The following is a 24,803-nucleotide window of genomic DNA, read 5'->3' on the forward strand; positions in this document are numbered from 1 at the left end:
CAGTCTATCGTTATGTATCTGCTACACAATATGTTAGATGATATGAACCCCATATATCATCACCTCTACTCCAGGGGCCAACACTGGTATAGAAGAAACCTGTGAGGGTGTAAGGGAATGGCGGCTCTAAACCCAGTGATCCTACATGATGTCTAAATGGGCATACTGACATTTATAGGGCCCCATCTGTGGCTGTTATAGGGGCTCTATGGCTGTCAGATTTATAGGGTCCCACATGTGGCTGCTATAGGGGCTCTCAGGTTTTCAGATTTATGGGGCCCCATTTGTGCCTGTGATAGGGTCTCTATGGCTGTCAGATTTATGGGGCCCTATGTAGGGCTGCTATAGGGGCTCTATAGTTGTCAGATTTATGGGGCTTCATGTGTGGCTGCTATAGGGGCTTTCGGGTTTTCAGATTTTTGGGGCACTGTTATGTGGCCACTATTATTGGGGAAGCCCTGCAGTTAACGTTATGGGGTACAGTAGTTGTCAATGTCATGGGGTCACTGTGGCTGTTACATATAAGGGGGTCACTATTTTTGCATAGAACATTACATAAGGACATGGACCCCATAATCCCTCACATCCGTCATGGGAGGGTATATGTCCAGTTTGGGGTAAAACCTTTGTACTAGGAGGAGCCCAGAAGAAAAAGATGTCTTATAGACCCTATGTTGCTTGGCTGGTAGGGCTGGCTGTGACTTGTAGTCCATCAGCAGTGATTCTTTACCCGCAGTTAACCCTTTCAATGCTCGCCTGACTGTATGGCTTACAGCTAGGGTAGATAACACAGGTGGTGACAAAGTGATATGTGAAACACAAAAGTATTTGCCCCTCCCCCAATGCCCACCAGTAAACTTACCAAAGGCTTCTTGTACTCATTGGGCTTGATGCAGCGCACGAAGAAGGGCTGGCACACGCTTAGCGTTCTCATGAGCAGCTCCAGCGAGCGCTTAAACTGACTGCTCAGGGTGGGCGAACGTTTCCTGGTCTCAGCCCCCTGCAAAAAATACATTGGAATTAGAAGAAAACAAATCTGTGTCAGGAAATGAAAGGATGATAAGGACTCTTCCTCTCCGCAGTGTCACCATGGAGGGGGCAGAGGGGCCAATCTACAGCTCCGGAGTAACCCCTGCACTGCCAGGATGGGAGGGAAGAGGGGGCAAACATGCCAATCTACAGCTCCGGAGTAACCCCTGCACTGCCAGGATGGGAGGGAAGAGGGGGCAAACATGCCAATCTACAGCTCCGGAGTAACCCCTGCACTGCCAGGATGGGAGGGAAGAGGGGGCAAACATGCCAATCTACAGCTCCGGAGTAACCCCTGCACTGCCAGGATGGGAGGGAAGAGGGGGCAAACATGCCAATCTACAGCTCCGGAGTAACCCCTGCACTGCCAGGATGGGAGGGAAGAGGGAGCAAACATGCCAATCTACAGCTCCGGAGTAACCCCTGCACTGCCAGGATGGGAAGGAAGAGGGGGCAAACATGCCAATCTACAGCTCCGGAGTAACCCCTGCACTGCCAGGATGGGAGGGAAGAGGGGGCAGAGGGGCCAATCTACAGCTCCGGAGTAACCCCTGCACTGCCAGGATGGGAGGGAAGAGGGGGCAAAGATGCCAATCTACAGCTCCGGAGTAACCCCTGCACTGCCAGGATGGGAGGGAAGAGGGGGCAAACATGCCAATCTACAGCTCCGGAGTAACCCCTGCACTGCCAGGATGGGAGGGAAGAGGGGGCAAACATGCCAATCTACAGCTCCGGAGTAACCCCTGCACTGCCAGGATCATAGGGCAAACATGCCAATCTACAGCTCCGGAGTAACCCCTGCACTGCCAGGATGGGAGGGAAGAGGGGGCAAACATGCCAATCTACAGCTCCGGAGTAACCCCTGCACTGCCAGGATGGGAAGGAAGAGGGGGCAAACATGCCAATCTACAGCTCCGGAGTAACCCCTGCACTGCCAGGATGGGAGGGAAGAGGGGGCAGAGGGGCCAATCTACAGCTCCGGAGTAACCCCTGCACTGCCAGGATGGGAGGGAAGAGGAGGCAAAGATGCCAATCTACAGCTCCGGAGTAACCCCTGCACTGCCAGGATGGGAGGGAAGAGGGGGCAAACATGCCAATCTACAGCTCCGGAGTAACCCCTGCACTGCCAGGATGGGAGGGAAGAGGGGGCAAACATGCCAATCTACAGCTCCGGAGTAACCCCTGCACTGCCAGGATCATAGGGCAAACATGCCAATCTACAGCTCCGGAGTAACCCCTGCACTGCCAGGATGGGAGGGAAGAGGGGGCAAACATGCCAATCTACAGCTCCGGAGTAACCCCTGCACTGCCAGGATGGGAGGGAAGAGGGGGCAAACATGCCAATCTACAGCTCCAGAGTAACCCCTGCACTGCCAGGATGGGAGGGAAGAGGGGGCAGAGGGGCCAATCTACAGCTCCGGAGTAACCCCTGCACTGCCAGGATGGGAGGGAAAACATGCCAATCTACAGCTCCGGAGTAACCCCTGCACTGCCAGGATGGGAGGGAAGAGGGGGGCAAACATGCCAATCTACAGCTCCGGAGTAACCCCTGCACTGCCAGGATCATAGGGCAAACATGCCAATCTACAGCTCCGGAGTAACCCCTGCACTGCCAGGATGGGAGGGAAGAGGGGGCAAACATGCCAATCTACAGCTCCGGAGTAACCCCTGCACTGCCAGGATGGGAGGGAAGAGGGGGCAGAGGGGCCAATCTACAGCTCCGGAGTAACCCCTGCACTGCCAGGATGGGAGGGAAGAGGGGGCAAACATGCCAATCTACAGCTCCGGAGTAACCCCTGCACTGCCAGGATGGGAGGGAAGAGGGGGCAAACATGCCAATCTACAGCTCCGGAGTAACCCCTGCACTGCCAGGATGGGAGGGAAGAGGGGGCAAACATGCCAATCTACAGCTCCGGAGTAACCCCTGCACTGCCAGGATGGGAGGGAACAATAATGGAGGGTAAGAGGGGGCAGAGGGGCCAATCTTCTGCTCCGGAGTAACCCCTGCACTGCCAGGATCATAGGGCAAACATGACAATCTACAGCTCCGGAGTAACCCCTGCACTGCCAGGATGGGAGGGAAGAGGGGGCAAACATGCCAATCTACAGCTCCGGAGTAACCCCTGCACTGCCAGGATGGGAGGGAAGAGGGGGCAAACATGCCAATCTACAGCTCCGGAGTAACCCCTGCACTGCCAGGATGGGAGGGAACAATAATGGAGGGTAAGAGGGGGCAGAGGGGCCAATCTTCTGCTCCGGAGTAACCCCTGCACTGCCAGGATCATAGGGCAAACATGACAATCTACAGCTCCGGAACAACCCCTGCACTGCCAGGATGGGAGGAAAGAGGGGGCAAACATGCCAATCTACAGCTCCGGAGTAACCCCTGCACTGCCAGGATGGGAGGGAAGAGGGGGCAAACATGCCAATCTACAGCTCCGGAGTAACCCCTGCACTGCCAGGATGGGAGGGAACAATAATGGAGGGTAAGAGGGGGCAGAGGGGCCAATCTACAGCTCTGGAGTAACCCCTGCACTGCCAGGATGGGAGGGAAGAGGGGGCAAACATGCCAATCTACTGCTCCGGAGTAACCCCTGCACTGCCAGGATCATAGGGCAAACATGCCAATCTACAGCTCCGGAGTAACCCCTGCACTGCCAGGATGGGAGGGAAGAGGGGGCAAACATGCCAATCTACAGCTCCGGAGTAACCCCTGCACTGCCAGGATGGGAGGGAAGAGGGGGCAAAGATGCCAATCTACAGCTCCGGAGTAACCCCTGCACTGCCAGGATGGGAGGGAAGAGGGGGCAAACATGCCAATCTACAGCTCCGGAGTAACCCCTGCACTGCCAGGATGGGAGGGAAGAGGGGGCAAACATGCCAATCTACAGCTCCGGAGTAACCCCTGCACTGCCAGGATGGGAGGGAACAATAATGGAGGGTAAGAGGGGGCAGAGGGGCCAATCTACTGCTCCGGAGTAACCCCTGCACTGCCAGGATCATAGGGCAAACATGCCAATCTACAGCTCTGGAGTAACCCCTGCACTGCCAGGATCATAGGGCAAACATGACAATCTACAGCTCCGGAGTAACCCCTGCACTGCCAGGATGGGAGGGAAGAGGGGGCAAACATGCCAATCTACAGCTCCGGAGTAACCCCTGCACTGCCAGGATGGGAGGGAAAAGGGGGCAAACATGCCAATCTACAGCTCCGGAGTAACCCCTGCACTGCCAGGATGGGAGGGAAGAGGGGGCAAACATGCCAATCTACAGCTCCGGAGTAACCCCTGCACTGCCAGGATGGGAGGGAAGAGGGGGCAAAGATGCCAATCTACAGCTCCGGAGTAACCCCTGCACTGCCAGGATGGGAGGGAAGAGGGGGCAAACATGCCAATCTACAGCTCCGGAGTAACCCCTGCACTGCCAGGATGGGAGGGAAGAGGGGGCAAACATGCCAATCTACAGCTCCGGAGTAACCCCTGCACTGCCAGGATGGAAGGGAACAATAATGGAGGGTAAGAGGGGGCAGAGGGGCCAATCTACAGCTCTGGAGTAACCCCTGCACTGCCAGGATGGGAGGGAAGAGGGGGCAAACATGCCAATCTACTGCTCCGGAGTAACCCCTGCACTGCCAGGATCATAGGGCAAACATGCCAATCTACAGCTCCAGAGTAACCCCTGCACTGCCAGGATCATAGGGCAAACATGCCAATCTACAACTATGGAGTAACCCCTGCAGTGCCAGGATGGTAGGGAAGAGCGGGCAAACATGCCAATCTACAGCTCTGGAGTAACCCCTGCACTGCCAGGATCATAGGGAAGAGGGGGCAAACCTGCCAATCTACAGCTCCGGAGTAACCCCTGCACTGCCAGGATGGGAGGGAGGAGGGGGCAAACATGCCAATCTACAGCTCAGGAGTAACCCCTGCACTGCCAGGATCATAGGGCAAACATGCCAATCTACTGCTCCGGAGTAACCCCTGCACTGCCAGGATGGGAGGGAAGAGGGGGCAAACATGCCAATCTACAGCTCCGGAGTAACCCCTGCCCTGCCAGGATGGTAGAGAACACTGCTGAGGGGGAAGAGGGGGCAAACATGCCAATCTACAGCTCCGGAGTAACCCCTGCCCTGCCAGGATCATAGGGAACAATAATGGAGGGTAAGAGGGGCAAACATGTCAATCTACAGCTCTGGAGTAACCCCTGCACTGCCAGGATCATAGGGAAGAGCGGGCAAACATGCCAATCTACAGCTCTGGAGTAACCCCTGCCCTGCCAGAATGGTAGGGAACAATAATGGAGGGTAAGTGGGGGCAAACATGCCAATCTACAACTCTGGAGTAACCCCTGCACTGCCAGGATCATGGAGTACACTGGTGGATAGACAATGGTGCTAATGTACAATACTGAAGTAACCCCTGTACTGCTGGAATAATAGGGACACTGCTGGAGGGGTCACAAAGGTTAACATACAACATTGTAGTAACCACTGGCAGGATAATAGGGACACTGCTGGAGGGGGCAGTGGTTCTAATCTACACGCACTATATAATATCTGCACACACTACATCCAAATCACACAACATGCAGAGATATAGTAACAAGGACGGTAAAGTGGTAGGTAAGTGCTTCTCCAGCTATGAGTAGATGCTAATACCCCCAAAAAATCCTACCATCCCCTGCTCTTCAGTGCAAACTCCTCTTTAACTCCCAGAAGACCCCACGACTGAATATCCTATCACCCACCGAAGCACCAGGACCCCTTTTTGATGTCTACACAAGCAAATAGATGTTTTCCTATTAAAAACTACATTGTGAGGCTCAATATACAGATCCAGAGGATGAAGTGTAGAGGTCAGGGGACTCCCTTAAAGGGGTACTCCATTGGAAAACAATTATTTTTTAATGAACTGGTGTCAGAAAGTTAAACAGATTTGCAAATTCTATTTGAAAATCTTAATCCTTCCAGTACTTATCAGCTGCTGTATACTACAGAGGAAGTTGAATAGTTTTACTGTCTGTCCACAGTGCTCCCTGCTGACACCTCTGTCCATGTCAGGAACTGTACACAGCAGGATAGGTTTGTTATGAGGATTTGCTCCTACTCTGGACAGTTCTTCCTGACACAGACAGAGGTGTCAGCAGAGAGCACTGTGGTCAGACTGGAAAAAAAGAAATACAACTTCCTCTTGAGCATGCAGCAGCAGATAAGTATTGGAGGGATTAAGATTTTTTTAATAGAAGTAATTTACAAATCTGTTTAACTTTCTGGCACCAGTTCATTTGAAAAAATAAAATAAAATAGTTTTCCACTAGAGAACCCCTTTAAATACCCCAAAACCCATCTAGGGTAAAGTATGTAAAATATTGTGAAGTGAGGGAGGAGGGGGATGCAGCTGCAGTATCTTTCCCTTGCTGGGTGTGAGGGACTGCCTGCTGTAGTAGGGGAGGAACCTTAAAGGGGTCCTCGTATCAAAAATAATAAGGTAACTGAAGAGGCAAGAGAATCACATTTTGATGGACTATCCTTGGTATAGGTCAGACGTCGCCAAACTATGGCCCTCTAGCTGTTGCAAAACTACAACTCCCAGCATGCCACGGACAGCCAACGGCTGTCCGGGCATGCTAGTAGTTGTAGTTTTGCAACAGCTGGAGGGCCGCAGCCTGTAGAACACTGGTGTATATACCAAGGATAGTCCATCAAAATTAAATGGGTACTCCGGGTCAGGACAGGATTGCTATAGGGTTTTGCTTCTACTCTGGACAGTTCCTGACACGGACAGAGGTGTCAGCAGAGAGCACTGTGGTCAGACTGGAAAGAACTAAACAACTTCCTCTGGAGCATACAGCAGCTGATAAGTACTGGAAGGGTTAGGATTTTTATATATAAGTGATTTACAAATCTGTTTAACTTTCTGGAGCCAGAAAACAACTTTTTTACTATAGAGTACCCCTTTAAATCATAGAAAAACCTTTAAAAATGACCCCTATTACACTGCTTCCTTCAAAGTCATCTACTGTTTTACCCAGGGCTGGTGCAAGGATTTTTGCCACCCTAGGCAAATCTCCTTACTACTGGGGTGACACACTGTAACAAACCTCCTCCTCATATAATCTCCTTACTACTGAAGCGACACACTGTAACAAACCTTCTCCCCATGTAATCTCCTTACTACTGGGGTGACACACTGTAACAAACCTCCTCCTCATGTAATCTCCTTACTACTGTGGTGACACACTGTAACAAACCTCCTCCTCATGTAATCTCCTTACTACTGGGGTGACACACTGTAACAAACCTCCTCCTCATGTAATCTCCTTACTACTGGGGTGACACACTGTAACAAACCTCCTCCACATGTAATCACCTTACTACTGGGGTGACACACTGTAACAAACCTCCTACTCATGTAATCTACTTACTACTGGGGTGACACACTGTAACAAACCTCCTCCTCATATAATCTCCTTACTACTGAAGCGACACACTGTAACAAACCTTCTCCTCGTGTAATCTCCTTACTACTGGGGTGACACACTGTAACAAACCTCCTCCTCATGTAATCTCCTTACTACTGGGGTGACACACTGTAACGAACCTCCTCCTCATGTAATCTCCTTACTACTGGGGTGACACACTGTAACAAACCTCCTCCACATGTAATCACCTTACTACTGGGGTGACACACTGTAACAAACCTCCTCCTCATGTAATCTCCTTACTACTGGGGTGACACACTGTAACAAACCTCCTCCTCATATAATCTCCTTACTACTGAAGCGACACACTGTAACAAACCTCCTCCTCATGTAATCTCCTTACTACTGGGGTGACACACTGTAACAAACCTCCTCCTCATGTAATCTCCTTACTACTGGGGTGACACACTGTAACAAACCTCCTCCTCGTATAATCTCCTTACTACTGAAGCGACACACTGTAACAAACCTCCTCCTCATGTAATCACCTTACTACTGGGGTGACACACTGTAACAAACCCCCTCCTCATGTAATCTCCTTACTACTGGGGTGACACACTGTAACAAACCTCCTCCTCATGTAATCACCTTACTACTGGGGTGACACATTGTAACAAACCTCCTACTCATGTAATCACCTTACTACTGGGATGACACACTGTAACAAACCCCCTCCTCATGTAATCTCCTTACTACTGGGGTGACACACTGTAACAAACCTCCTCCTCATGTAATCTCCTTACTACTGGGGTGCCACACTGTAACAAACCCCTCCTCATGTAATCTCCTTACTACTGGGGTGACACACTGTAACAAACCTCCTCCTCATGTAATCGCCTTACTACTGGGGTGACACACTGTAAACCACCTCCTCCTAATGTAATCTCCTTACTACTGGGGTGATACACTGTAACAAACCTCCTCCTCATGTAATCTCCTTACTACTTGGGTGACACATTGCAACAAGCCTCCTCCTCATGTAATCTCCTTACTACTGGGGTGACACACTGTAACAAACCTACTCCTCATGTAATCACTTACTACTGGGGTGTCACACTGTAACAACCCTCCTCCTCATGTAATCTCCTTACTACTGGGGTGACACACTGTAACAAACCCCTCCTCATGTAATCTCCTTACTACTGGGGTGACACACTGTAACAAACCCCTCCTCATGTAATCTCCTTACTACTGGGGTGACACACTGTAACAAACCTCCTCCTCATGTAATCTCCTTACTACTGGGGTGACACACTGTAACAAACCTACTCCTCATGTAATCACTTACTACTGGGGTGTCACACTGTAACAACCCTCCTCCTCATGTAATCTCCTTACTACTGGGGTGACACACTGTAACAAACCCCTCCTCATGTAATCTCCTTACTACTGGGGTGACACACTGTAACAAACCTCCTCCTCATGTAATCTCCTTACTACTGGGGTGACACACTGTAACAAACCTCCTCCTCATCTAATCTCCTTACTACTGGGGTGACACACTATAACAAACCTCCTCCTCATGTAATCACCTTACTACTGGGGTGACACACTGTAACAAACCTCCTCATCATGTAATCTCCTTACTACTGGGGTGACACACTGTAACAAACCTCCTCATCATGTAATCTCCTTACTACTGGGGTGACACATTGTAACAAACCTCCTCCTCATGTAATCTCCTTACTACTGGGGTGACACACTGTAACAAACCTCCTCCTCATGTAATCTCCTTACTACTGGGGTGACACACTGTAACAAACCTCCTCCTCATGTAATCTCCTTACTACTGGGGTGACACACTGTAACAAACCCCCTCCTCACACGTCGGTGGTGCTGGTTGGGTGGGTGCTTTGGATGCTGGCTGGTTGCTAATTTCCTTGCATCGGGCATCAAGAGGGCGCTCTAGGCAGCTGCCTATTTTGCCTATAGGCAGGACCGGCCCTGGTTTTACCCTAAATGGATTTTTGGGGTGACGGAGGAGGTTTGTAAACATTTGCAGGAGGAAAGAGAACTACATAAAGGAGAAATGGTGGGAGGAGGGGCGCCGGATGACAATGGGGGGCACACACAAGCCTTGACCAGGGCTGGGGTGTCAGTTTTTGGGGGAAGCCTAGATAAGCTTTGATACAACACGTTCTCCTATAATACATATATATATACAGATACAGATACATATATATATAGAGTCCTCAAAGGCACCAAGGACAATAGAGATTATAGTCGGGCAGCGATGATATAAAGATGACGGGAAACAGGAAAAAACATCCGCGCTGAGGACGCCGGGACACAGACGACTTTCACTGCCAGTAATGGACGGCGCTGCTGCCAGCTTCATCACTTACATTGCTGTTTCCCAACCATTGTGGACCACGGCTGTCCGGGCATGCTGGGAGTTGTAGTTTTGCAACAGCTGGAGACACACTGGTTGGGAAACACTGATCTACGCTGATTGTATTTTGCAACAGGAGGGAGTTTACCAACTGGCGCGACCAGAAAAACTGCGTGTACAGTGTGTGATATTGTGTTATATTACTGTATATTGTGTTATGTTGTGTGATATGATGTTATATTACTGTATATTGTGTTATGTTGTATAGTATGATGTTATATTACTGTATATTGGGTTATGTTGTGTTATATTGTGTTATATTGTGTTATGTTGTATAGTATGATGTTATATTACTGTATATTGTGTTATGTTGTATAGTATGATATTATTACTGTATATTGTGTTATGTTATATAGTATGATGTTATATTACTGTATATTGTGTTATGTTGTATAGTATGATGTTATATTCCTGTATATTGTGTTATGTTTTATAGTATGATGTTATATTACTGTATATTGTGTTATGTTGTATAGTATGATGTTATATTACTGTATATTGTGTTATGTTATATAGTATGATGTTATATTACTGTATATTGTGTTATGTTGTATAGTATGATGTTATATTCCTGTATATTGTGTTATGTTGTGTTATATTGTGTTATATTCCTGTATATTGTGTTATGTTGTGTTATATTGTGTTATATTACATTATATTGTGTTATGTTGTATAGTATGATGTTATATTACTGTATATTGCGTTATGTTGTATAATATGATGTTATATTACTGTGTATTGTGTTATGTTGTATAGTATGATGTTATATTACTGTATATTGCGTTATGTTGTATAATATGATGTTATATTACTGTGTATTGTGTTATGTTGTATAGTATGATGTTATATTACTGTGTATTGTGTTAGGTTGTATAGTATGATGTTATATTACTGTATATTGTGTTATGTTGTATAGTATGATGTTATATTACTGTATATTGTGTTATGTTGTGTTATATTGTGTTATGTTGTATAGTATGATGTTATATTCCTGTATATTGTGTTATGTTGTATAGTATGATGTTATATCACTGTATATTGTGTTATGTTGTATAGTATTATGTTATATTACTGTATATTGCGTTATGTTGTATAATATGATGTTATATTACTGTGTATTGTGTTAGGTTGTATAGTATGATGTTATATTACTGTATATTGTGTTATGTTGTATAGTATGATGTTATATTACTGTATATTGTGTTATGTTGTGTTATATTGTGTTATATTACTGTATATTGTGTTATGTTGTGTTATATTGTGTTATGTTGTATAGTATGATGTTATATTCCTGTATATTGTGTTATGTTGTATAGTATGATGTTATATCACTGTATATTGGGTTATGTTGTATAGTATGATGTTATATTCCTGTATATTGTGTTATGTTGTATAGTATTATGTTATATTACTGTATATTGTGTTATGTTGTACAGTATGATGTTATATTACTGTATATGATGTTATGTTGTATAGTATGATGTTATATTACTGTATATTGTGTTATGTTGTGTGATATGATGTTATATTAATGTATATTGTGTTATGTTGTATAGTATGATGTTATATTACTGTATATTGTGTTGTGTTGTATAGTATTATGTTATATTACTGTATATTGTGTTGTGTTGTATAGTATGATGTTATATTACTGTACACATTGGGTTATGTTGTATAGTATGATGTTATATTACTGTATATTGTGTTATGTTGTATAGTATGATGTTATATTACTGTATATTGTGTTATGTTGTATAGTACGATGTTATATTACTGTATATTGTGTTATGTTGTATAGTATGATGTTATATTACTGTATATTGTGTTATGTTGTATAATATGATGTTATATTACTGTATATTGTGTTATGTTGTATAATTAGATGTTATATTATTGTATATTGTGTTATGTTGTATAGTATGATGTTATATTACTGTATATTGTGTTATGTTGTGTTATATTGTGTTATATTACATTATATTGTGTTATGTTGTATAGTATGATGTTATATTACTGTATATTGTGTTATGTTGTGTGATATGATGTTATATTACTGCATATTGTGTTATGTTGTATAGTATGATGTTATATTACTGTATATTGTGTTATGTTGTATAGTATATTATATTACTGTATATTGTGTTATGTTGTATAATATGATGTTATATTACTGTATATTGTGTTATGTTGTATAGTATGATGTTATATTACTGCATATTGTGTTATGTTATATAGTATGATGTTATATTACTGTATATTGTGTTATGTTGTATAGTATGATGTTATATTACTGTATATTGGGTTATGTTGTGTGATCTAATGTTATATTACTGTATATTGTGTTATGTTGTATAGTATGATGTTATATTACTGTATATTGTGTTATGTGTTATATTATGATGTTATATTCCTGTATATTGTGTTATGTTGTATAGTATGATGTTATATTACTGTATATTGGGTTATGTTGTATAGTATGTTATATTACTGCATATTGTGTTATGTTGTTTGATCTAATGTTATATTACTGTATATTGTGTTATGTTGTATAGTATGATGTTATATTACTGTATATTGGGTTATGTTGTGTGATCTAATGTTATATTACTGTATATTGTGTTATATTGTATAGTATGATGTTATATTACTGTATATTGTGTTATGTTGTATAGTATGATGTTATATTACTGTATATTGTGTTATGTTGTATATTATGATGTTATATTCCTGTATATTGTGTTATGTTGTATATTATGATGTTATATTCCTGTATATTGTGTTATGTTGTGTGATCTAATGTTATATTACTGTATATTGTGTTATGTTGTATAGTATGATGTTATATTACTGTATATTGGGTTATGTTGTGTGATCTAATGTTATATTACTGTATATTGTGTTATGTTGTATAGTATGATGTTATATTACTGTATATTGGGTTATGTTGTGTGATCTAATGTTATATTACTGTATATTGTGTTATGTTGTATAGTATGATATTATATTACTGTATATTGTTATTTGTATAGTATGATGTTATATTACTGTATATTGTGTTATGTTGTATAGTATGATGTTATATTACTGTATATTGTGTTATGTTGTATATTATGATGTTATATTCCTGTATATTGTGTTATGTTGTATAGTATGATGTTATATTACTGTATATTGTGTTATGTTGTATAGTATATTATATTACTGTATATTGTGTTATGTTGTATAGTATGATGTTATATTACTGTATATTGCGTTATGTTATATAGTATGATGTTATATTACTGTATATTGTGTTATGTTATATAGTATGATGTTATATTACTGTATATTGTGTTATGTTATATAGTATGATGTTATATTACTGTATATTGTGTTATGTTGTATAGTATGATGTTATATTACTGTATATTGGGTTATGTTGTGTGATCTAATGTTATATTACTGTATATTGTGTTATGTTGTATAGTATGATGTTATATTACTGTATATTGGGTTATGTTGTGTGATCTAATGTTATATTACTGTATATTGTGTTATGTTGTATAGTATGATGTTATATTACTGTATATTGTTATTTGTATAGTATGATGTTATATTACTGTATATTGTGTTATGTTGTATAGTATGATGTTATATTACTGTATATTGTGTTATGTTGTATAGTATGATGTTATATTACTGTATATTGGGTTATGTTGTATAGTATGATGTTATATTACTGTATATTGTGTTATGTGTTATATTATGATGTTATATTCCTGTATATTGTGTTATGTTGTATAGTATGATGTTATATTACTGTATATTGGGTTATGTTGTATAGTATGTTATATTACTGCATATTGTGTTATGTTGTTTGATCTAATGTTATATTACTGTATATTGTGTTATGTTGTATAATATGATGTTATATTACTGTATATTGTGCTATGTTGTATAGTATGATGTTATATTACTGTATATTGTGTTACGTTGTATAGTATGATGTTATATTTCTGTATATTGTGTTTTGTTGTATAGTATGATGTTATATAACTGTATATTTTGTTATGTTGTATAGTATGATGTTATATAACTGTATATTGTGTTATGTTGTGTGATATGATGTTATATTACTGTATATTGTGTTATGTTGTATAGTATGATGTTATATTTTATTGTATTATTATAGTGCCATGTTGCATAGTATGATATTATTACTGTATATTGTGTTATGTTGTATAGTATGATATTATTACTGTATATTGTGTTATGTTGTATAGTATGATATTATTACTGTATATTGTGTTATGTTGTATAGTATGATATTATTACTGTATATTGTGTTATGTTGTATAGTATGATATTATTACTGTATATTGTGTTATGTTGTATAGTATGATATTATTACTGTATATTGTGTTATGTTGTATAGTATGATGTTATATTACTGTATATTGTGTTATGTTGTATAGTATGATGTTATATTACTGTATATTGTGTTATGTTGTATAGTATGATGTTATATTACTGTATATTGTGTTATGTTGTATAGTATGATGTTATATTACTGTATATTGTGTTGTGTTGTATAGTATGATGTTATATTACTGTATATTGGGTTATGTTGTATAGTATGATGTTATATTACTGTATATTGTGTTATGTTGTGTGATATGATGTTATATTACTGTATATTGTGTTATGTTGTATAGTATGATGTTATATTACTGTATATTGTGTTGTGTTGTATAGTATTATGTTATATTACTGTATATTGTGTTGTGTTGTATAGTATGATGTTATATTACTGTATATTGTGCTATGTTGTATAGTATGATGTTATATTACTGTATATTGTGTTATGTTGTATAGTATGATGTTATATTACTGTATATTGTGTTATGTTGTATAGTATGATGTTATATTACTGTATATTGTGTTATGTTGTATAGTACGATGTTATATTACTGTTCATTGGGTTATGTTGTATAGTATGATGTTATATTACTGTATATTGTGTTATGTTGTATAGTATGATGTTTTATTTCTGTGTATTGTGTTATGTTGTATAGTACGATGTTATATTACTGTATATTGTGTTATGTTGTATAGTATGATGTTATATTACTGTATATTGTGTTATGTTGTATAATATGATGTTATATTACTGTATATTGTGTTATGTTGTATAATTAGATGTTATATTATTGTATATTGTGTTATGTTGTATAGTATGATGTTATATTACTGTATATTGTGTTATGTTGTGTTATATTGTGTTATATTACATTATATTGTGTTATGTTGTATAGTATGATGTTATATTACTGTATATTGTGTTATGTTGTGTGATATGATGTTATATTACTGTATATTGTGTTATGTTGTATAGTATGATGTTATATTACTGTATATTGTGTTATGTTGTATAGTATATTATATTACTGTATATTGTGTTATGTTGTATAATATGATGTTATATTACTGTATATTGTGTTATGTTGTATAGTATGATGTTATATTACTGCATATTGTGTTATGTTATATAGTATGATGTTATATTACTGTATATTGTGTTATGTTGTATAGTATGATGTTATATTACTGTATATTGGGTTATGTTGTGTGATCTAATGTTATATTACTGTATATTGTGTTATGTTGTATAGTATGATGTTATATTACTGTATATTGGGTTATGTTGTGTGATCTAATGTTATATTACTGTATATTGTGTTATGTTGTATAGTATGATATTATATTACTGTATATTGTTATTTGTATAGTATGATGTTATATTACTGTATATTGTGTTATGTTGTATAGTATGATGTTATATTACTGTATATTGTGTTATGTTGTATAGTATGATGTTATATTACTGTATATTGTGTTATGTTGTATATTATGATGTTATATTCCTGTATATTGTGTTATGTTGTATAGTATGATGTTATATTCCTGTATATTGTGTTATGTTGTATAGTATGATGTTATATTACTGTATATTGTGTTATGTTGTATAGTATATTATATTACTGTATATTGTGTTATGTTGTATAGTATATTATATTACTGTATATTGTGTTATGTTGTATAGTATGATGTTATATTACTGTATATTGCGTTATGTTATATAGTATGATGTTATATCACTGTATATTGTGTTATGTTGTATAGTATGATGTTATATTACTGTATATTGTGTTATGTTGTATAGTATGATGTTATATTACTGTATATTGTGTTATGTTATATAGTATGATGTTATATTACTGTATATTGTGTTATGTTATATAGTATGATGTTATATTACTGTATATTGGGTTATGTTGTATAGTATGATGTTATATTACTGTATATTGGGTTATGTTGTGTGATCTAATGTTATATTACTGTATATTGTGTTATGTTGTGTGATATGATGTTATATTACTGTATATTGTTATTTGTATAGTATGATGTTATATTACTGTATATTGTGTTATGTTGTATAGTATGATGTTATATTACTGTATATTGTGTTATGTTGTATAGTATGATGTTATATTACTGTATATTGGGTTATGTTGTATAGTATGATGTTATATTACTGTATATTGTGTTATGTGTTATATTATGATGTTATATTCCTGTATATTGTGTTATGTTGTATAGTATGATGTTATATTACTGTATATTGGGTTATGTTGTATAGTATGTTATATTACTGCATATTGTGTTATGTTGTTTGATCTAATGTTATATTACTGTATATTGTGTTATGTTGTATAATATGATGTTATATTACTGTATATTGTGCTATGTTGTATAGTATGATGTTATATTACTGTATATTGTGTTACGTTGTATAGTATGATGTTATATTTCTGTATATTGTGTTTTGTTGTATAGTATGATGTTATATAACTGTATATTTTGTTATGTTGTATAGTATGATGTTATATAACTGTATATTGTGTTATGTTGTGTGATATGATGTTATATTACTGTATATTGTGTTATGTTGTATAGTATGATGTTATATTTTATTGTATTATTATAGTGCAATGTTGCATAGTATGATATTATTACTGTATATTGTGTTATGTTGTATAGTATGATATTATTACTGTATATTGTGTTATGTTGTATAGTATGATGTTATATTACTGTATATTGTGTTATGTTGTATAGTATGATGTTATATTACTGTATATTGTGTTGTGTTGTATAGTATGATGTTATATTACTGTATATTGGGTTATGTTGTATAGTATGATGTTATATTACTGTATATTGTGTTATGTTGTGTGATATGATGTTATATTACTGTATATTGTGTTATGTTGTGTGATATGATGTTATATTACTGTATATTGTGTTGTGTTGTGTAGTATGATGTTATATTACATTGTATTATTATATTATGTTGTATAGTATGATGATATTTTACATTGTGTTATTATATTGTTATTTGTATAGTATGATGTTATATTACTGTATATTGTGTTATGTTGTATATTATGATGTTATATTACTGTATATTGTGTTATGTAGTATCATGTTATGTCATACTGCATTGTATAGTTATGCTATTCTATTGTTATTTAGTTATATTATTTTACTTTATGTCACATTGTGTTGTATTTCATTACATTATGTTGTTTCGTTTTGTCTTACATTCTACTGTATTGTATTATAACTTTTTTATATTGTATCATTTTAGCTGTATTAGGTTAAACTGGTTATTTTATGGTGTGTGATATATCATGCTGTATTTTGTCATATTATGTTGAATTTTATTAGGCTATATGATGTTGTATTGCATTATGTTTTATTACGTTGTGTTGTATTTTGCTATATTATGTAGTATTGTATTATGTTTTATTATGTTGTGTTGTATTTTGTTATATTATGTAGTGTTGTATTTCGTATATTATGTTGTGTTGTATTATGTTTTATTATGTTGTGTTGTATTTTGTTATATTATGTAGTGTTGTATTTCGTATATTATGTTGTGTTGTATTATGTTTTATTATGTTGTGTTGTATTTTGTTATATTATGTAGTGTTGTATTTCGTATATTATGTTGTGTTGTATTATGTTTTATTATGTTGTGTTGTATTTTGTTATATTATGTAGTGTTGTATTTCGTATATTATGTTGTGTTGTATTATGTTTTATTATGTTGTGTTGTATTTTGTTATATTATGTTGTGTTGTATTTTGTTATATTATGTTGTGTTGTATTATGTTTTATTATGTTGTGTTGTATTTTGTTATATTATGTTGTGTTGTATTTTGTTATATTATGTTGTGTTTTATTTCGTATATTATGTTGTGTTGTATTTCGTATATTATGTAGTGTTGTATTTCATATATTATGTGGTGTTGTATTTTGTATATTATGTAGTATTGCATTATGTTTTATTATGTTGTGTTGTATTTTGTTATATTATGTAGTGTTGTATTTCGTATATTATGTTGTAAGATTATTAGTTATGCTGCATTGTATTATGTTGTTCTTTGCAGCTGATGTTTACAATATTAACACTTTCTAATAATTTCAACTACTTGGATCCAAAAACATTCACACAGAGAATTAAGGCTTCACATGACGGGGAGAGAAGAGCAGAGACCTTCATTACCTTTGCAGGAGGGGTAGATGATTGGCCAAAAGCAGTGCTGGGATAGCCACAGAGAAACTACAGACAGGGGCAAAGCGGAAAGACAGAGAAACAGACAGAAGACGGGTCAGTATAAGACGATTAGTAACTACCAAGACATAAGTGTCACCCAGAGAGACCAGGAGGCACTGAGGACACCGCCATCTAATCTCCAGATTATTGTTACATAGTGTCCTGCAGTGAACAACTGGGATACATAGAAACAGCCTCCGGAAACATCTAGAATGATGACAAAATGCACCCAACACTGCCCTGTACCCCAAGTATCATCACCCTGTACCCCAAGTGTTATTATCCTGTACTCCAAGTTTTATCATCATCCTGTACCCCAAGTGTTATTATCCTGTACCCCAAGTGTTATCATCATCCTGTACCCCAAGGGTTATCATCATCCTGTACCCCAAGTGTTATTATCCTGTACCCCAAGTGTTATCATCATCCTGTACCCCAAGTGTTATTATCCTGTACCCCAAGTGTTATCACCCTGTACCCCAAGTGTTATTATCCTGTACCCCAAGTGTTATTATCCTGTACCCCAAGTGTTATTATCCTGTACCCCAAGTGTTATCATCATCCTGTACCCCAAGTGTTATTATCCTGTACCCCAAGTGTTATCATCATCCTGTACCCCAAGTGTTATCATCATCCTGTACCCCAAGTGTTATCATCCTGTACCCCAAGTGTTATCACCCTGTACCCCAAGTGTTATTATCCTGTACACCAAGTGTTATCATCATCCTGTACCCCAAGTGTTATTATCCTGTACCCCAAGTGTTATCATCATCCTGTACCCCAAGTGTTATCATCATCCTGTACCCCAAGTGTTATCATCCTGTACCCCAAGTGTTATCACCCTGTACCCCAAGTGTTATTATCCTGTACCCCAAGTGTTATCATCATCCTGTACCCCAAGAGTTATCATCATCCTGTACCCCAAGTGTTATTATCCTGTACCCCAAGTGTTATCATCATCCTGTACCCCAAGTGTTATCATCATCCTGTACCCCAAGTGTCATCATCCTGTACCCCAAGTGTTATCATCCTGTACCCCGAGTGTCATCATCCTGTACCCCGAGTGTCATCATCCTGTACCCCAAGTGTTATCATCCTGTACCCCAAGTGTTATTATCCTGTACCTCAAGTGTCATCATCCTGTACCCCAAGTGTCATCATCCTGTACCCCGAGTGTCATCATCCTGTACCCCGAGTGTCATCCTATACCCCCAGCGTCATCATCCTGTACCCCGAGTGTCATCATCCTGTACCCTGAGTGTTATTATCCTGTACCCCAAGTGTCATCATCCTGTACCCCAAGTGCTATCATCATCCTGTACCCCAAGTGTCATCATCCTGTACCCCAAGTGTCATCATCATCCTGTACCCCAAGTGTCATCATCATCCTGTACCCCAAGTGTCATCATCATCCTGTACCCCAAGTGTCATCATCATCCTGTACCCCAAGTGTCATCATCCTGTACCCCAAGTGTCATCATCCTGTACCCCGAGTGTCATCATCCTGTACCCCGAGTGTCATCATCCTGTACCCCAAGTGTCATCATCCTGTACCCCAAGTGTTATCATCCTGTACCCCAAGTGTTATTATCCTGTACCTCAAGTGTCATCATCCTGTACCCCGAGTGTCATCCTGTACCCCCAGCGTCATCATCCTGTACCCCGAGTGTCATCATCCTGTACCCTGAGTGTTATTATCCTGTACCCCAAGTGTTATCATCCTGCACCCAGAGTGTCATCATCCTGTACCCCAAGTGTTATTATCCTGTACCCCAAGTGTTATCATCCTGTACCCCAAGTGTTATTATCCTGTACCCCAAGTGTTATTATCCTGTACCCCAAGAGTCATCATCCTGTACCCCAAGTGTTATCATCCTGCACCCAGAGTGTCATCATCCTGTACCCCAAGTGTTATTATCCTGTACCCCAAGAGTCATCATCCTGTACCCCAAGAGTCATCATCCTGTACCCCAAGAGTTATCATCCTGTACCCCAAGTGTCATCATCCTGTACCCTAAGTGTCATCGTCCTGTACCCCAAGTGTCATCATCCTGTACCCCAAGTGTTATCATCCTGTACCCCAAGTGTCATCATCCTGTACCCCAAGTGTTATCATCCTGTACCCCAAATGTTATCATCCTGTACCCCAAGTGTTATCATCCTGTACCCAAAGTGTTATTATCCTGTACCCCAAGTGTTATTATCCTGTACCCCAAGTGTTATCATCCTGTACCCCAAGCGTTATCATCCTGTACCCCAAGTGTTATCATCCTGTACCCCAAGTGTTATCATCCTGTACCCCAAGCGTTATTATCCTGTACCCCAAGTGTTCTGCTTCTTGTTGGATCCCATTACACTGACATAGTTCCTATTCACAGAAGCTTTGTATGATGTATATTCACCATCGCCACATCCGCCTGGAATATCTGCTTGATGAACTTGTTCTTTGATGAGTGAACGAGCTGAATGATGTCTCCATGAAGAGTGTCCCGATTCTTCTCCAGGAATCCTGCAACCGGGAGAAACGTGAACATGAGCAAAATGTACGACATAAGACTATGGCCTGGAATGATGTATTATGTCATGTTGTGTCATAGTGTATTCTACTGGGCAGAATTCCCCAGTTGTCTTCCATTTGGCCTTTCAAGGATACATCTGGATCACGGAAAGACCAAGCAACATAACTGGGGAACACACAAATTACAACACAAAGTAACAAATATAACAAAAGAAACAGCGGCTCCATTTAAAGGGGTTATCCAGGAAGAAACTTTTTTTTTTATAATATATAATATTTTCAGTACTTATGAGCTTCTGAAGTTAAGGTTGTTCTTTTCTGTCTAAGTGCTCTCTGATGACACGTGTCTCGGGAACCGCCCAGTTTAGAAGCAAATCCTCATAACAAACCTCTTCTAAACTGGGCGTTTCCCAGAGACAGGTGTCATCAGAGAGCACTTAGACAGAAAAGAACAGCCTTAAATTCAGAAGCTCATAAGTACTGAAAGGATTAAAAATTTTTAATAGAAGTAATTTACAAATCTGTTTAGCTTTCTGGATCCAGTTGCTATATATAAAAAAGTTTTTTCTTGGAATACCACTTTAACATAACATAGTGTAATTTGTCATAGCAAAATGCTCTGTTTTTGTTGCTATACTAAGTGTCTACACATTAGCGGCAGGTCACAGTCACTGAAAATATTGCGGAATGTTTATTATCTTTTTACGTGTGTGATTACAAAGCTAACAATGTCTGGGGACTATGGTGTCGTATACATCGGTCCCCATTTACTATGGGGTTTTGTTTTAGTGGGAGTTTTCTCTTTGCTTTATTTATGTGTTTTTTGTTTTTTTATCCCCATGTTATTTACTATTTTGGCTCCTGTTTGGTGCACGTTATTTTTTTTTTGCGCATAAACCTTTTTTTGTTGCTTTTAGTTTTCATTGCTTATTTTTTACCAACATTTATTTTCTTTTTAAAAGTAACATCACCTGAAATAATACTCTACAACCTTATGCCAAATTTCATAATAAAAAAAATAAGAAATGAAAGGGGTACTCCCGTGCCCCAGCCTTCTGAACATCCAGTTGGAGCAGTGGACGTGATGTCATGGCCACATCCCCTTATGACATCACGCCACGCCCCCTCCATTGATGTCTATGGGAGGGGGCATGATGGTCGTCATGTCCCCTCCCGTAGACATCAATGGAGGGGTGTGGTGTGACGTCACGAGGGGACGTGGCCATGATGTCGCGTCCGCTGCTCTAACTTGATGTTCAGAAGGCTGGGGCATGGGAGTACTCCTTTAAAAACTCTTTATTATTATAATAGCTGAGTACCGGGTGTTGCCCGGTCTTCCTACCTAAACCTTGTGGGAGAGGAAAAGGGACAATGACACTCATGTCCTGATATCTTGTCCTCCTATCCCAACATCAGCCTTGAGCCAAAACAAAATAAAGGCTAAAAATGGAAGGAGCGTGGCTTGCTGAAGGGGCATGGCTTGCAAGCTGGACCGCCACAATCACCAGGAGATGTAGAACGGCGTTTGTGGAGTAAGGTACCGAAAGTCCAATAGACTTGCTGTCACGAATGTGTCACGTAGAGTAAGCCCTGAGCTTTCCCCCGAACCCCTTTCCGGCCTTTTTGCCTAGTCGCCCTAATCGGTGGCTCTACAACTTGCAGACAGTCCCTACGCTAACTAAGGTGCTGGGGCGTCACGGTCAAAACAATAAACAGAAACTATTCAGAGTCGGGAACACAAGTCAGGACACGAAAGGTAAACGACTATAACACACAGGGAACCAGGATACTAAATAATGTCAGGAACGCAAAGTAGTAAACAGATAAAAGAATATAACATGGCAGCAGGAATATAGCGAGCAGACAACAGCCTAAGAACCAAAGCAAGATAAACAGCAGGTATTAGAATGAGAACAAGACAGGATACCAGGAAATATATAGCAACAAGACTAGATCAGGAATGCAGGGGGTGAACAGGCAAACTGAAGTCAGACCCTATATAGACTGAGGACAGGCTAATACTGGATAAGGATGCATTCACACCACTATTCTTTAAAGGGGTCATCTGCCCCTAGACATCTTATCCCCTATCTAAGGGGCCCACCGTGATTTCGGTTTCTGCACCCCAGACATCCGGTGCATGGAGTAAACTTCGCTACGTGCCGGATGACTGGCGATGTGGGGCGGAGGCTTGTGACGCCACTGTAACACCCCGCTTGTGATGTGCCAGCCATGCCCCCTCAATGGAAGTCTATGGGAGGGGGCGTCACGCCCCCTCCCATAGACTTCCATTGAGGGGGCATGGTCGGGACATCACGAACCTCTGGCGCTGCACCCAGCGCTCTAAATGAACACCGGATGTAGCAGGGAGATCGCGATCAGACATCTTATCCTCTATCCTTTGGATAGAGGATAAGATGTCTAGGGGTGGAGTACCCCTTTCATACGGTGACCAGATCCGGCTGGGAGATGTGAAAACCGGGTGCTCCCGTATCTCAGCTGGACCCGACCCGCATCTCATTTATTCGAATGAGCCAACCGGAGTCACATAGTGACTCCGGTTGGCTAATTTTTTGCCCCGTATCCGGTTTTGTGACTGGACTGAAAACCATGGTATACTACGGCGTGTATGCACTCTTACAAGGACAAACACAAAAACACACAAAGACCCACAGGTCTGAACATTGATCGAGATTAGGATTCACAAAAACGGATATGAACACAAGCCAAAATACAAGGAAAAAATTACTAATACAGATACAAAACTAGACCAAGAATACAACCGAGCAGTAGAGGGAAATAGCTAGAGAACAGGACAAGGCAAAAGCCACACAAACAGGTAAAGTACAGAGGCCATGGCTAAAAGGAGAAGACATGTGTGCACACCTGCACCATACATGGACACCAAAGATTCCTCACCTTTTGTTTCATAGTAAACTATCCCCGCAAAGTGATTGATCCCGAACTGGGTTTCGTAGTTGTTCTTCGGGGGGATGTAGAAGGTGTTGAGCTTGTGCTGGCTGTTCAGTTTGTAGAGCATCGTGGTGTCTGTACCCTGAGAACCAGAAACAGGGATCATACACAATGGCCCTCATTTACTAAAGGAGAACCAACGTTTTTTCTCGGTTATTGCGCCCAAAATTTGGTCGCATCCCGCATGCGACCAAATCTGCGCCCCAAATTTAGGCGCACAACCTACATTTTCAAAAACACTCGGAGAGTTTAATTTAACCTACAAAATGGGCGTGGTTTACTCAAAAATGGGCGTTAACCCGACAAAATGGAAAAATCACTCGGAGTAATCGTGAAATCACTCTGAAAAAAGTGTGAAAAACCGACAGCCCAGGGGTCGAGGGAAAATGGAAAAATGGAGTGTTTTGAGGAAGGTACAGCTGACCATTGTGGTTCATGATTAAATTACTTGTTTTATACTTTAAAAGCATTTTTAACCCCTCAACGCTTTTATGATTAAATTATGTAATTGATTTTTTTTAATTTATATATATATATATTTTTTAATATATATATTTAAAAAAAAACTTTTGGGTTGTTAACCCATTAACAATCATGGATGTAAATCCACATCCTTGTGCAGAGTAACTTTACTTTATTTATTTGGTTTAATTTTTATTTTTCCAGAGCGACACCTTTTATTCCCGTGCGACAGAATTTAATATCGTGCGACACAAAAAAAAAAGCGACAAATTAGTAAATCACAAGGA

The 24,803-nt window shown here is 39.7% G+C and overlaps 1 protein-coding gene across 1 annotated transcript in view; it reads right to left on the bottom strand.

Annotated features, from left to right (window-relative positions):
- The window catches only part of MYO7A (myosin VIIA), a gene marked incomplete in the record, with an annotated part of 248,641 nt that overhangs the window by 97,728 nt on the left and 126,110 nt on the right, over positions 1–24,803 (bottom strand). The window contains 4 exon segments of the mRNA XM_056561158.1: positions 863–1,000; positions 18,513–18,569; positions 20,966–21,072; positions 24,001–24,136. Of these exon segments, the coding sequence (XP_056417133.1) occupies positions 863–1,000; positions 18,513–18,569; positions 20,966–21,072; positions 24,001–24,136 (438 nt within the window).

Source organism: Hyla sarda, chromosome 2, assembly GCF_029499605.1.
Source record: "Hyla sarda isolate aHylSar1 chromosome 2, aHylSar1.hap1, whole genome shotgun sequence".
In the NCBI taxonomy this organism is placed as follows: Eukaryota; Metazoa; Chordata; class Amphibia; order Anura; family Hylidae; genus Hyla; species Hyla sarda.